The 13,035-nt window shown below is 40.5% G+C and overlaps 1 protein-coding gene across 1 annotated transcript in view; it reads right to left on the reverse strand.

Annotated features, from left to right (window-relative positions):
* The window catches only part of fat2 (FAT atypical cadherin 2), a 230,789-nt gene that overhangs the window by 16,540 nt on the left and 201,214 nt on the right, over positions 1-13,035 (reverse strand). Inside the window, 6 exon segments of the mRNA XM_055158976.1 lie at positions 1,679-1,732; positions 1,735-1,943; positions 3,227-3,375; positions 5,091-5,190; positions 8,938-9,052; positions 9,055-9,090. Coding sequence (XP_055014951.1) covers positions 1,679-1,732; positions 1,735-1,943; positions 3,227-3,375; positions 5,091-5,190; positions 8,938-9,052; positions 9,055-9,090 — 663 coding nt within the window.

Raw genomic sequence — 13,035 nt, forward strand, 5'->3', positions numbered from 1 at the left:
ACAGACAGAGGTAACACAATCACACTGACCCTGAGACTTACAAACTCACGGAAAATTTAAAACCAGGGGTGTAGTGGGCATGACAAATAAAAAAATAACAAATATTAAATAGCTACAACTTAAATGTCAAGCTACTGGCAATGGTGAAAATAACCTGCATAGGCTCATGTTATCTGCTCTACTGTCCTATAGTGACCTGAGACATGAGGGTCAAGGACTGAACCAGAACTAAACCAGAACTGAACCAGGATTGATTGTTAGGACGGGACTAGAGATGCGTGGATGGGCTATTTTTTCATCTGCAACCGCGACACAAAACTCATCATCCGCCCGCTGTCCATTTGCACCCAAGGTTTTGACCAATTGATTTTAGATTTTAGAAGAATCATATAGCAAACAAACTAAGGAGCCTCGATAAAAATGCAAACTCTATAGCTCATTCAATCCAAAATTCACTCAACGTGCATGTTCACATTGTTAATTGTCCGTAACAACCCCAAACTTGCCTGGTTGTCTTGTGCAGCTAATTAATTGACAACGTTTTCTGACTAGGCTATTTTTTAACCTTCTTACTACTGTACTACAAGCACAGACTGTACAATGACACTCGTTTTTTCAGATGTAGGTAGCAATACTTAACAATATAGGCTTTTATTTGAGTAGTTAAACCGCCACCCGCCCAAATTTAATTAAAACATTATTTTTTGTCACGTCATCCGCCCGATACCGCGGCTGTAACCGCAATCCATGCATCTCTAGACGGGACAGAGGTGCACCCGCGTAGACCGTCAGGTGGCCGCAGGTGAAAGGACGGACACAGAGCTCCGCACACCACGGGGTCAGTGCAGCCGTCGCCTGATCGTCTCGGCCTCTGGGTTCTCTCTCTCCCTCTCAAGTCCAAGTTTAGACCTGGTTTAGACCTGTTTCAGTCCTGGTTCATGTGTTGTAGTCTGTGGTTTATGTTCTGTGGTTCATTATAAACGGTGTTAATGTTAATAACATGATTCTGCATAATTTTTAGTAAAAAATAAAACAAAAAAAACCCCATCAAATATTACTGATTTTTACTGGACTGACACCTTTATGTTTGTTTGGGGGGGGGTCACATCAATGACGTCATGAATCTCTTGCCCCCACTTAAAAAATCCCCACTAAATCACTGTTTAAAACAGTGCTAGAAATCTGTGTGAAGTCGGTTTAAGCATATTTAAGATGAATCACCATAATGTCATCTCAATATCTTTATTTGCAAAATCTAATTTTAAAAAAATTACTATTTGCAGTACTACTCCAAACTGAGAGGCTAAGATTTTATTTATTAAAGCCACAGTATGTAATTTTCTAGCTAAAAAATTGACTACACAAACCTCTTATTTGAGAAAGTTAACCGTTTCTGAGTTGTTTCTTTCCGCACACTTCACGCTAAATGAGACAAATTCGATGAGAATGACAATGACAAACCAGAGACATTCAAAGGCAGCGTTTTCAAACTTATTCTCCATTCAGTTACTCTAAAGTTCTTTGACGCAATAGTACTTAACATGAAAAATAACTGGATAATTACTTTGTTGAGTATTTTAAAGTAAAATGCCCAACTATCTGAAATGAAAACAAGATAAAAACAATACCAAACTGAAACAAAATCTCCCCGTGTGACTGAACACGATCAGCCTCTCACCTTCGTAGTCCTGGTCCCAGCGGCTCTTCCTGATGGAGCCTGTGTCGGAGGTGGAGGGGGGCGCGTGGGGAGGTTGGGGGCCACGCTGCAGACCACGGGCCCCTGGGGTTTGGACAGGGAGCCCCCGCTCACGGACGAGCCCAGCTGAGAGCGAGGTCTCAGGGAGCGGAACGGAGACGAGTCCTGGTCCATGGAGGTCATCTCTATGGGGGTCATCACGGCACCTTCAGACTTCAGGCTCTTACACAGACCGGACGGGAAATACCTGAAGAAAAACAGGAAGGGGGAGGTCAATTATGATGTTTTATGTAATGAACGATGTAACTTTTTTGGTTTTAAATGTATTATCGTCAGTGTTGGGGAGTAACAGATTACATGTACCGGAGTTACGTAATCAGAGTTCAAATTATGAGTAACTGTATTCGGTTACAATTACTGTTTCAGTGAGTGGTAATTGGATTACAGTTACTTGGTTGAAGTAAATGGATTACACAGCGGTATTTTCCTATTTTCACATTTTGGGCTAAATCCGTTTTTTTTTTTTTTTTTCTCGGCAATTCCACTCATTGCTGGACACTAAATCAGGTCTAAAGCCAGGTCTAAACCAGGACTAAACCAAGACTTAAGCAGGAGTAAACCAGGACTAAACCAGGACTAAACCAGGACTAAACCAAGACTTAAGCAGGAGTAAACCAGGACTAAACCAGGACTAAACCAGGACTAAACCAGGTCTAAACCAGGACTAAACCAAGACTTAAGCAGGAGTAAACCAGGACTAAACCAGGACTAAACCAGGACTAAACCAGGACTAAACCAGGTCTAAACCAGGACTAAACCAGGTCTAAACCAGGACTAAACCAGGTCTAAAACCAGGTCTAAGCCAGGACTAAACCAAGACTTAAGCAGGAGTAAACCAGGACTAAACTAAACCAGGTCTAAAACCAGGTCTAAACTAGATCTAAACCAGGACTAAATCAGGGCTAAACCAGGACTAAAGCAGGACTAAAATGAGGTCTAAACGAGGTCTAAACCAGGACTGAAACTGGAACTAAACCAGGATTAAAACCAGGTCTAAACCAGGTCTAAAACCAGGTCTAAACCAGGACTAAACTAAGACTTAACCAGGAGTAAACCAGGACTAAAACCAGGTCTAAGAAAACAGGTCTAAACCAGGACAAAACCAGGACTAAACCAAGACTAAACCAGGACTAAACCAGGACTAAACCAGATCTAAACTAGATCTAAACCAGAACTAAACCAGTACTAAACCATGCCGTGCAGACCGTGTCTCCTCCTCTTCTATCAATAATATTTTAAATTTTTCTCTACAGCAAATCAAGTAATGCAAAATATTCAGATTACATTACTCACTTTAAGTAATTTAATGGATTATTTTACAAACTACATTTTGGTGGTATGTAATCTGTAATCTGTAGGGGAATACATTTTAAAAGTCACCTTCCCAACACTGATTATAGTTGTAGTGTAGCTCTCAAAAATAACTTTACTACATTTCAAACTGAGCAGAGTGGCGTTTTCTAGACTCACCCGTTGGAGTCTTGTACACAGGCGGGCTTCTTCTTCTGCTGCTGAACGTAACGCTTCCTCACACAAACGAAGATCGCCACCAGGAGGACAATACCCAGAATGCTTGCGCCGATCTCGATAATCTCCATAAAACCCACCAAGGGCTGAGACTAAACATGGACACAAAACAGGAACAGACTTTTAACACTCGCTCATACACAGAGGCTTCGACTTGAGTCAGACTCGAGTCACTATTTTTAGGACTTGAGACTTGACTTGATGGATGGACTAAGACTTGGGACTCGACTTGGACTTTGAAGGTCAGTGACTTGGGACTTGACCCAGATTTGAGGCCTGTGACTAAAAAAGTATATATTTTTTAGAGAATTCTTTTCTCTTTACAGTTGATCCTTTTTGTGCTTAATTTTACTGAAACAAACTGGAACATGTCCGTCTGATGTAACTGAAGTACTGTTAGATGGTATCCTCAAATGTACTGCAGTAATATACAGTACAATACAGTAAAACAGAGGGAACCACAGAGAACATGATCCTTCCATTTTAGCGCAGACGACATGACAAAGTAACTGTTGTTTAGCACTTTTAAATCTGAATTGTTTCTGTTCTGACTGGAATGATCCACACTCAGATCTTGTCAAGACATGTGAAAAGAAAAAAAAAAATTCTACAACACTTATAGAAATTCTTATATATATATATATATACCATGACTTTTTAAGTATTATTAGGCGCTCTGGATTATAAAGTGGACTGTGACTGAATGATCTATTTTGGAACTTTTTTCACAAATAAACCACGTGGGACTTTAAAGGAAACACAACAGTGTGATGGGTGAGTGGTTTTGTTTGTTCGTTCACAGTGACTCTGGGCTTTGTTCAGTTGTGGCGTGTAGGGAGGGTGCTGTCTGGGACCGCTGGATTGTCGGCGTGTTCGCAGTGACTCAGTTGTTCAGTTGTGTCTAGAAGTGGCACATTGCACTTGCTTTTTCGGTTCGTTCCTCCGTTCCGTTCCTCGTCGGCGTGGAGTGATGAGTGTGTCTGTGGGTGTGTTTCGCTGTGCGGTCGCTGTCTGCTCCGTGTGTGTTTGCGTGCGCTGCGGGTGGTGCGGCTTTGTAGTTTACTGAAGTCGTACTGGGACACCTGAGTGGATTAGTGTACAGGGCGCTCTGGATTATGGGGCGCGTGGTCGTTTTTTGATGGGGTTGGAGGCTTAAGAGCGTACGCCGATAGTGCGGAAAATACAGTACTTGAGTTACTGGGACTTGGCCAGTGACTTGAGACTCGACTTCAACTTGAATGTCTTTGATTTGGGACTTGACTCGGACTTGAGGTCAAAGACTTGAGACTTACTTGAGACTTGCAAAACAACGACTTGGTCCCACCTCTGCTATTAAATATACCATGCTTCAAACACAAGTTACACTTCAAGAATAGAAATCTGTCTACAGAGAAAAAATGATAAATGTTATGTTTAAATCAGACTTGAGCATTGTCCAACTCCAGGGCAACATACGGCCCTTTGGTTGGCTCTGACCGGCCCGTTTAAGCTCATTTGGAATCACAAAATAAACATATTTCATTTGACCTCATGCATGGACTAAAGCTGCATTGCTTTTATTTTAGAGGTGGTTTTTTAAATGACATTTTTTGTTAGGCAGCCTCATTTTTTCATTGCTTAGTCAAACATAAACTCTTCCCAGTCTCAGCAGCTCATCCCAGCAATGACATTTACAGCTTTTTATAAAGAAATACAATTCATATTATTGCGTTAAGCATTTTGGCACGGTCCTTCACAATATTTTCTGTTTCTCATGTGGCCCCATGAAAAAGAATTGCCCACCCCTGGTTTAAATAAATGCACTGACCACAGCCATGGGGTCACAGTGGATGGAGCCCAGCACCACTTTACAGCCGAAGTCTTTGGGACATGAGTCTGGAGGACAGTCTTCTACCATGTTATGACACCTACGAGAGAAGAAGAAGAAGAGACAGTTTAGACACAGAACAGCAAACAATCCCTGAGCCTTTGTGCTACGTCCAAATACACACATCACATTACAGGCTGCTACACACTGTTATGCTGATACATCTGAAACAGTAACGAAGAAAAAAATCAAGCTTTCTTTTTTTTGAGAATCTTTCTGGAGCCCGATTGCTGCTGGGAATAATAACCAAAAATATATTAATTCCTCTAAATGTCATGTTTAATATTTATACTACTTCATTATTACCATATTTTTTGGACTATAAGTCATGCTTTTTTTCATGGTTTGGGTGTTTCCTGCGACTTATACTCCAGGTGCGACTTATTTATTCATATTTTCTTGTGTGTCAGTATCTAGTACTATTACTCCTGTACCACTGTCACTTTGCACTCTACTGTGGATGTCTTCTGTAGAAAAAGTCACTAGCTTGCTGCCAATAGTGCAATACTCAGCCGAAAACGGTAATCGAGCAGCAGAAAGAAAGTATGGAGTGAGAGAGAAAACTGTGAGGGTCTCGTGGAAAGCGGGGATGGAGAACACAGCTTCACGGTAACCAGGCGGGTGCGCCATGAAACTTTCCTGGAAGTCACTGGATGAATCGACAAAGCCTGGACTTCAGTGACATCGAAACCATCCTGTCAGGATTAAGAAAGGCTGGAATAATTCTAACTGAAACTGATGCTGAGTCTGATGACAGCGACACAGAAGAGGAAGCGGCGCTCTGTTTACATCATGGATCTATGGTTTATCTCTGGAGGTCACGCAGAAGTGACACAGAGGATGAAGAATTCTATGGATTTAGTGATTTGGAGTGAGATCTTGAGTTTGGTAAACTTATGTTCTGTTGTTTATGCTATATTATCTGAAGAACTGTTCATATGTGACATTAACAGCCTGTTGTTCTCTGTTCTATTGTTATTTCTAGAACTTGACTTTCAAGATGAAATGTCAGTTCCTGGTCTCTGATTTGATAAAATACATTTCCCCAAAAAGTGTGACTTACAGTCCAGTGCAACATATATATGTTTTTTTTCTTCTTCATTGCGCATTTTGTGGCTGGTGTGACTTATAGTCCGGAGTGACTTGTCTGAAAAATACGGTGCTGCTGTATGAAAAAAAAACAAAAAAAAAAAACTATGGAAGATAATTTGTTCCATTAGATTTTGAATTTTAAATACCGCTGAATTTCTCATTTTAAATTTTTATTCTGAATTCGAGTTGCTGAAATTTTAAGAAAACTTTTTCAATATGCTTCAAATCCAAAATAAAAAAAAAAAAAAATCATCTTTTAAATATTCAGCACAAATATTTTGAAGCCCTCAGATTGCTTGTACCTTGTCATCTTGGAACTTTCCTGCAATTTTTTTTTTCACTGTGAAATTTGCACTCTGAATTTGAACTGTTGAATTTGAGGGCTTGAAAATATTTGTGCTGAATATTGAAAAGGTGATTTTTAAACACTTCGAAAAAGTACACTTAAAATTTCAGCAACTAAAATTCAGAATAAAAATAATCCAAACATGTTTTTTCAGAGTGAGAAAGTGAGAAATTCAGCTGCATTTAAATTTCAAAATTCCATAAAAACCGCACACACTTTTATGAATTGTGATTATTGTCGCTTGAAATCTGTATTTGATTTGATTTGATTTGATTGGAGCGTTTGTCTGTGGAGGCCGGACTGTGACAAAACTCCTTTATTCACTTTTACATAAAAAAACAAAAACAAAAAAACAATAATAATAAAAAAAAATAAAAAAAAACTGTAATCTGTAATCCCAAAATTCATCTCTTTCAAATATATTCAGTTCAGAGAGAATGGGAAGGAGAGAACGCGAGAACGAGAGAGAGGAGGAGAGAAATGAGGCAGGAATGGAGAGATTAGAAAGAGAGGAGGAGGAGAGACAATTAAAGAGGGAGAGAGAGAACAGAGTAAGGGAAAGAAAGAAGACAAAGGGCAGACAGAGGTGAGAGAGAAAGAACAAGAGAGAGAAGAGACAGACAGACAGACAGAAAGAGAGGAAAGAGGAGAGAGAGAGAGACGAGAGGAACAGAGGTGAGAAAGAGAGAGGCTGGAAAGTTGGATGAAAAAGAGGAGTAAGAATGGAGCTAGAGGGAGGTTTGAGTGAGAGAAGACAGGAAAGACAGACAGAAAGAGAATGAGAGAGAAGGACAGGGGAGAGGGGTTGCATTGATTGAACATATTTTATTTTTTCCAAAGTTGGAGTAAAAGACAAAAGTTTAATAAAGTTCCGTCCTGTCAATGGTTCAGTCCCAGTCGCGGTATTCCCAGTGAATCTGTGAATCACTCAGAGCTGCAGCACTGGAAAAAATATCGACTAAAAGCAGACCATCTGAGGACAGCTACAAATCTATAACAGCTCCAGCGTTCATTCATTCATATCTTCTCTTTTTTTTTTTTTTTTTCTTTGAGAGGTGTCCTTGACCTCGGCACTAGTCAATAGGACAGATGGTGCACTGGTGGCGAGCTCAGCTGAATGTTGTATTCGCTGGAGGGAGTATTTCTCTGGACTGGCCTGAGGAACACCGCCGGAGGAGTTGGAGGAAGTGCCTGGGGAGGGGGAAGTCTGGGAGATCCTGGTTAAACTGCTGCCACCGGCCCCGGATAATGGAAGGAAATGGATCGATGTCTACAGCCACTTGTACTTGTTACTGCTCATATTGATGAATTGATTGACTGGTGGCATCACGGTGTCTGAGCTCCGTGTGCTGTGTGTCTGTGTGGCATTGGGCATAGTTGTGTGGCATTGGGCATAGTTGTGTGGCATTGGGCATAGTTGTGTGGCACTGGGCATAGTTGTGTGGCATTGGGCATAGTTGTGTGGCACTGGCATAATTGTGTGGCATTGGGTATAGTTGTGTGGCATTGGGCATAGTTGTGTGGCACTGGGCATAGTTGTGTGGCACTTGGGCATAGTTGTGTGGCATTGGGCATAGTTGTGTGGCATTGGGCATAGTTGTGTGGCATTGGGCATAGTTGTGTGGCACTGGGCATAGTTGTGTGGCATGGGCATAGTTGTGTGGCACTGGGTATAGTTGTGTGGCATTGGCATAGTTGTGTGGCACTGGGCATAGTTGTGTGGCATGGGCATAGTTGTGTGGCACTGGGCATAGTTGTGTGGCATGGGCATGTTGTGTGCATTGGCAGTTGTGTGGCATTGTGTGTGGCATAGTTGTGTGCATGGGCATAGTTGTGTGGCATGGGCATAGTTGTGTGGCATTGGCATAGTTTGTGTGGCATTGGGCATAGTTGTGTGGCATGGGCATAGTTGTGTGGCATGGCATGTGTGTGGCATGCATAGTTGTGTGGCACTGGGCATAGTTGTGTGGCATTGGGCATAGTTGTGTGGCATTGGGCATAGTTGTGTGGCATTGGGCATAGTTGTGTGGCACTGGGCATAGTTGTGTGGCATGGGCATTGGGCATTGGGCATAGTTGTGTGGCATTGGGCATAGTTGTGTGGCATGGGCATAGTTGTGTGGCATTGGCATAGTTGTGTGGCATGGGCATGTTGTGTGGCATGGGTATAGTTGTGTGGCATGGGCATGTGTGCATGGCATGTTGTGTGGCACTGGGCATAGTTGTGTGGCATTGGGCAGTTGTGTGGCACTGGGCTTAGTTGTGAGGCATTGGGCAGGTTGTGTGGCACTGGGCATAGTTGTGTGGCATTCGCATAATTGTGTGACACTGGGCATAGTTGTGTATTTACCTGGCGTGGGGGTGGTCGTGGGAGCAGTTGCAGATGTGGCCCTGCTCTTTGGGGACACAGACTCGCCCGTCGGTGCAGGGTTGGGACACACAGGGGTTCTGGGTGAGCTCACAGAAAGGCCATGAAACTGCCCCGAGCACCTGCACACCGCCTCTGCGACAGGAGACCAAACAAGACAACAATGAAATGAAAAACATACAATACACAGAACTATGGCATTTTAGTCACTTTGGTTATTCCAGGGTTCTCATTCTTTTTCACTGACAAAATTTCAAAACATTTAAATGACTTTTTCATGACCTAAAGAATGAATTTTCCATGACTTTACGGCACCTACATGTGTAGAATTTATCAGATTTTAGGGCTAAATATGAAATGTTAACTCTTTCCACTCACCTTATGGTTTGGTATTTAGTTAGTTTAGTTTAGATTTTGAACATTCTAAATCCTGTCAGTGCATTTATTGTGTTTTGTCTATTGTCTCATATTATTGTCTTGTCTTTTAAACAAAAGGTGCAGATGTTCAGAAATAATCAGAATAGCCTCATGAGAACTTAAAAGAATGCTGTAGTTGTGTGAAAGAGATACTAAAATGCCATGATTTTTCCAGGCCTGGAAAATGGCATTTTCAATTTCCATGACTTTTCCAGGATTTCAATTTTAGACAATTTTAGAATCCAAATTATTCACCGCAATGAGTTTATGAGTGCTTTTCACAGCTTTCAGAGGCGTAACAACAATTAGCAATTTAATTCTGTGTTCAGACCAGGCAGTATTTTGGCATCAAAGGCTTCTGTTTCAGATGCAGCTTTTGGTAGTTTTATGTAAACACTTGTGTCTGCCCCACATGCAAAGGCATCCCACTAGAGACCGCGCAAGAGGTTAGCTAAGAAACTGTGGTTATTTGAGATGTGGCAGCAAATGTGGCAGAAGACCTTCTAGAGGGAATACTTTGAGGGAATGAATCATTTCATCACAGAGCAGAGCAAAAATGAGGCTTTTCCTGTTGTGTTCACCTGGCACCCCTGGAAGCTCTATCTCTCTCCAGAGGCATAACATAACCAGTGTTGGGAAGGTGACTTTTAAAATGTATTCCCCTACAGATTACAGATTACATACCCCAAAATGTAGTTTGTAACGGAATCCATTAAATTACTTAAGGTGAGTAACGTAATCTGAATATTTTGGATTACTTGATTTGCTGTAGAGAAGTAAAGACTAGGATATCGTAACATTAGATGTTTTGTCTGCTAAAAGACAATAAAAAGCCCAGATTAAAAAATATTATTGATAGAAGAGAAGGAGGAGGAGACACGGTCCACACAGCATGGTTTAGTCCTGTTAAATCCTGTTAAATCCTAGTTTAGTCCTGGTTTAGTCCTGGTTTAGTCCTGATTTAGTCCTATTTTGTCTCGGTTTAGTTCTGTTTTAGTCCTGTTTTTGTCCTGATTTTGTCCTATTTTAGTCCTTGTTTAGTCCTGGTTTAGACCTGGTTTAGTCCTGGTTTAGACCTGGTTTGAGTGTGGAATTGCTGAAAAAAAAAAAAAGGGATATAGCCCAAAATGTGAAAACAGGAAAATATTGCCGTGTAATCCATTTATTTCAACAAAGTAACTGTAATCCAATTACCACTCACTAAAACAGTAACTAACTGAATACAGTTACTCATAATTTGTACTCTGATTACATAACTCCGGTACATGCAATCTGTTACTCCCCAACACTGAACATAACAGCACACAAGTCTTACTTCCTGGTTCATGGACGATAAAATGCTTTATAATTAAACACAGACAGCGCACAGTTTATTTTAGAATCAATCTGTACTGCTATGTCCAACTTTAAAGAAGTCAATGAACAATGTGATATTCATAATAACTGTTCCACTGTGCTGAGCCCTTCCAAAAACTACAGTACAGTACAGTATTCAGCCACTGACAACATTTTACCAGAAACCAATGCCACTGTTTTCCAGAGCATGTCTCTTTCTACCCCTCCCCTGTGCGCTCCCTGGTCCACAGAAACATGTAATATTAATAATAATCATGTTGTCTCCATTGCCTTTGTGCACCTGTATGAGAGGTCACCGGGGTCACGGCCAACATTTTCTATTTTCACAACTCAAAGCTAAACCCGAGCTTCAGAAAGACCCGTTCTGATAAAGCTTTTATACTACGTCTATGTTTACACCAACAAAAAGCTGATCTGCAGCAGCTGGTCAGGTTTCAATTCACCCCGAACGCGCTCAAAATGGGAAAGAGCATAATCATTTTAAATCCAGGGACAGTTTTATCCAATACTTTATGGAGGCTTATCTGGTTGTTATTTTAAAGTAAGTAAAGACAGATTTTCTTTTATGATTTTTTACTACTTCAGGGTTATCAGACCAGGTTTGGATATTAGTTTGTGTGTTCAACAAAGAGTCAGTGCCTTCAAATGATTTATAGCTGGAGTCTCCAACCTTTTTCCTCCGCTAAGCTACCTTTAGAAAAAACAAAATGCCACAGAGCCACCATTTTTAGACGTAGCAAGAAATTATGCAGCTAAAAGATATAATGGCACAATGATAATAGTTACAATAATAGTGGTAATTTTGGTTATTCAGCAAATTATGTATGATTCAGATATCCCTTGGCGAGCTACTTGATTTATAGTGTCCTTAAAAAGTGCTGTGCTAGGTTTTTATCATGTATTTGAGCACAATATGTCTCGCCCCATTAAAGGTATATTGTATAAGCAGCTCTTGAGTTCAAAATAAGGCTAATTATGAGGACTGATGAGGAAATGCACATTAGCATGATAGTTATTAACACAGCAAAACTCCAACTCTGGTCTCTGAAAGTTGCGAAAAGAGCTTATACTGAATCATTTGGGTAATTTCAGCTCTGGACTCGTCAATTTCTACTGAACTAAAGGTAAAAGGTAGTCAGGCTGGTGCCACCTAGTGCCTCCGCTCAATTTCATTTCTCTCTAGCGACTAGGTCAAGAATCGGAATACACTAGACGATTTGCAAGAACCCTGGAAGTGTAAGTTTGGGCACTCGCCAGGTAACAACTCCCGAGATTGAGGATTTAAAACCGGAACAAAGAGAATGTTTGGTGAAATTTAACAAGGGGAAAGACGTTATTGTCCTTCTTCCTACGGGATTTGGGAAAAGCTTAATATACTAAACAAAAACATGGCAGAAACCATTCCAGACGGACAGTATCGTATATGGTGCCTGGGAATGTGTTTTATATAACCGGGCATAACTTTCCAACCATAAAAGATAGAAACTTACGTACTATAAGTGGCTTTCCAAGCAGATTTCTGACATTTTCCTACATCACGAGCTGCGTGATGATGTAGCGAAAACAAGTGTCCAATAGGAACTTTGTTTTCCAGCAAACTGATGTGCTCCGTCCATTTTGATTGGGCCAAACTTTGCCAAAGAGTGTAGTGAGTCAAAATGGTCGATGCTCTGAGCGTCTGTGTTCGTAACAATTGAAAATGTCGCTCTAAGTGCAGTTATTTCTCAAATAAATGGCAAATTATGCATCTTGGTCTGTGGAATTGTGCATATATAATAAACCCCAAGGAAATGCAGGAAGTGATTTGGCTCTGCCCTGGACCTGACATGAGACCAGGAAAGTCATGGAGCCATTGCACTTTTTTTTGTTTTGTTTTGAGGCAATAAGGATATTTTTAGTTTACTTACAGCAGGGGTGTCAAACTCAAAGTCACAGAGGCCAAAATTAAAAACTGTGAGTAAGTCATGAGTCAAAATAAATATTTATTGAAAAATTTCCACAACATCTGCATGTTTTCTCTGTAATATTAAACCTTTTCTTATTAAAATAAATGTTTAATAATAGTTTTGCTTAAACATTGAATCCAGAATAAGCATAATTTAAAATAATAACAATATTTTAAATAAATAATGTCTCTATAGTCTATCTGTAGCCAGCGGGTCAGCTCTAATACATATTTAATATGATCTCGCGTGATAAATATAATCATATATAAATATATAATTATACTTGACATGTCTGACATACAAAATTTATATTTTGGACTTTTGTAGCTAAGACCCTAAATTAAGCATTTTTATGTCCAAA

Source organism: Boleophthalmus pectinirostris, unplaced genomic scaffold (genome assembly GCF_026225935.1).
Source record: "Boleophthalmus pectinirostris isolate CB_2022bp ecotype Guang Dong unplaced genomic scaffold, ASM2622593v1 HiC_scaffold_23, whole genome shotgun sequence".
NCBI lineage: Eukaryota > Metazoa > Chordata > Actinopteri > Gobiiformes > Gobiidae > Boleophthalmus > Boleophthalmus pectinirostris.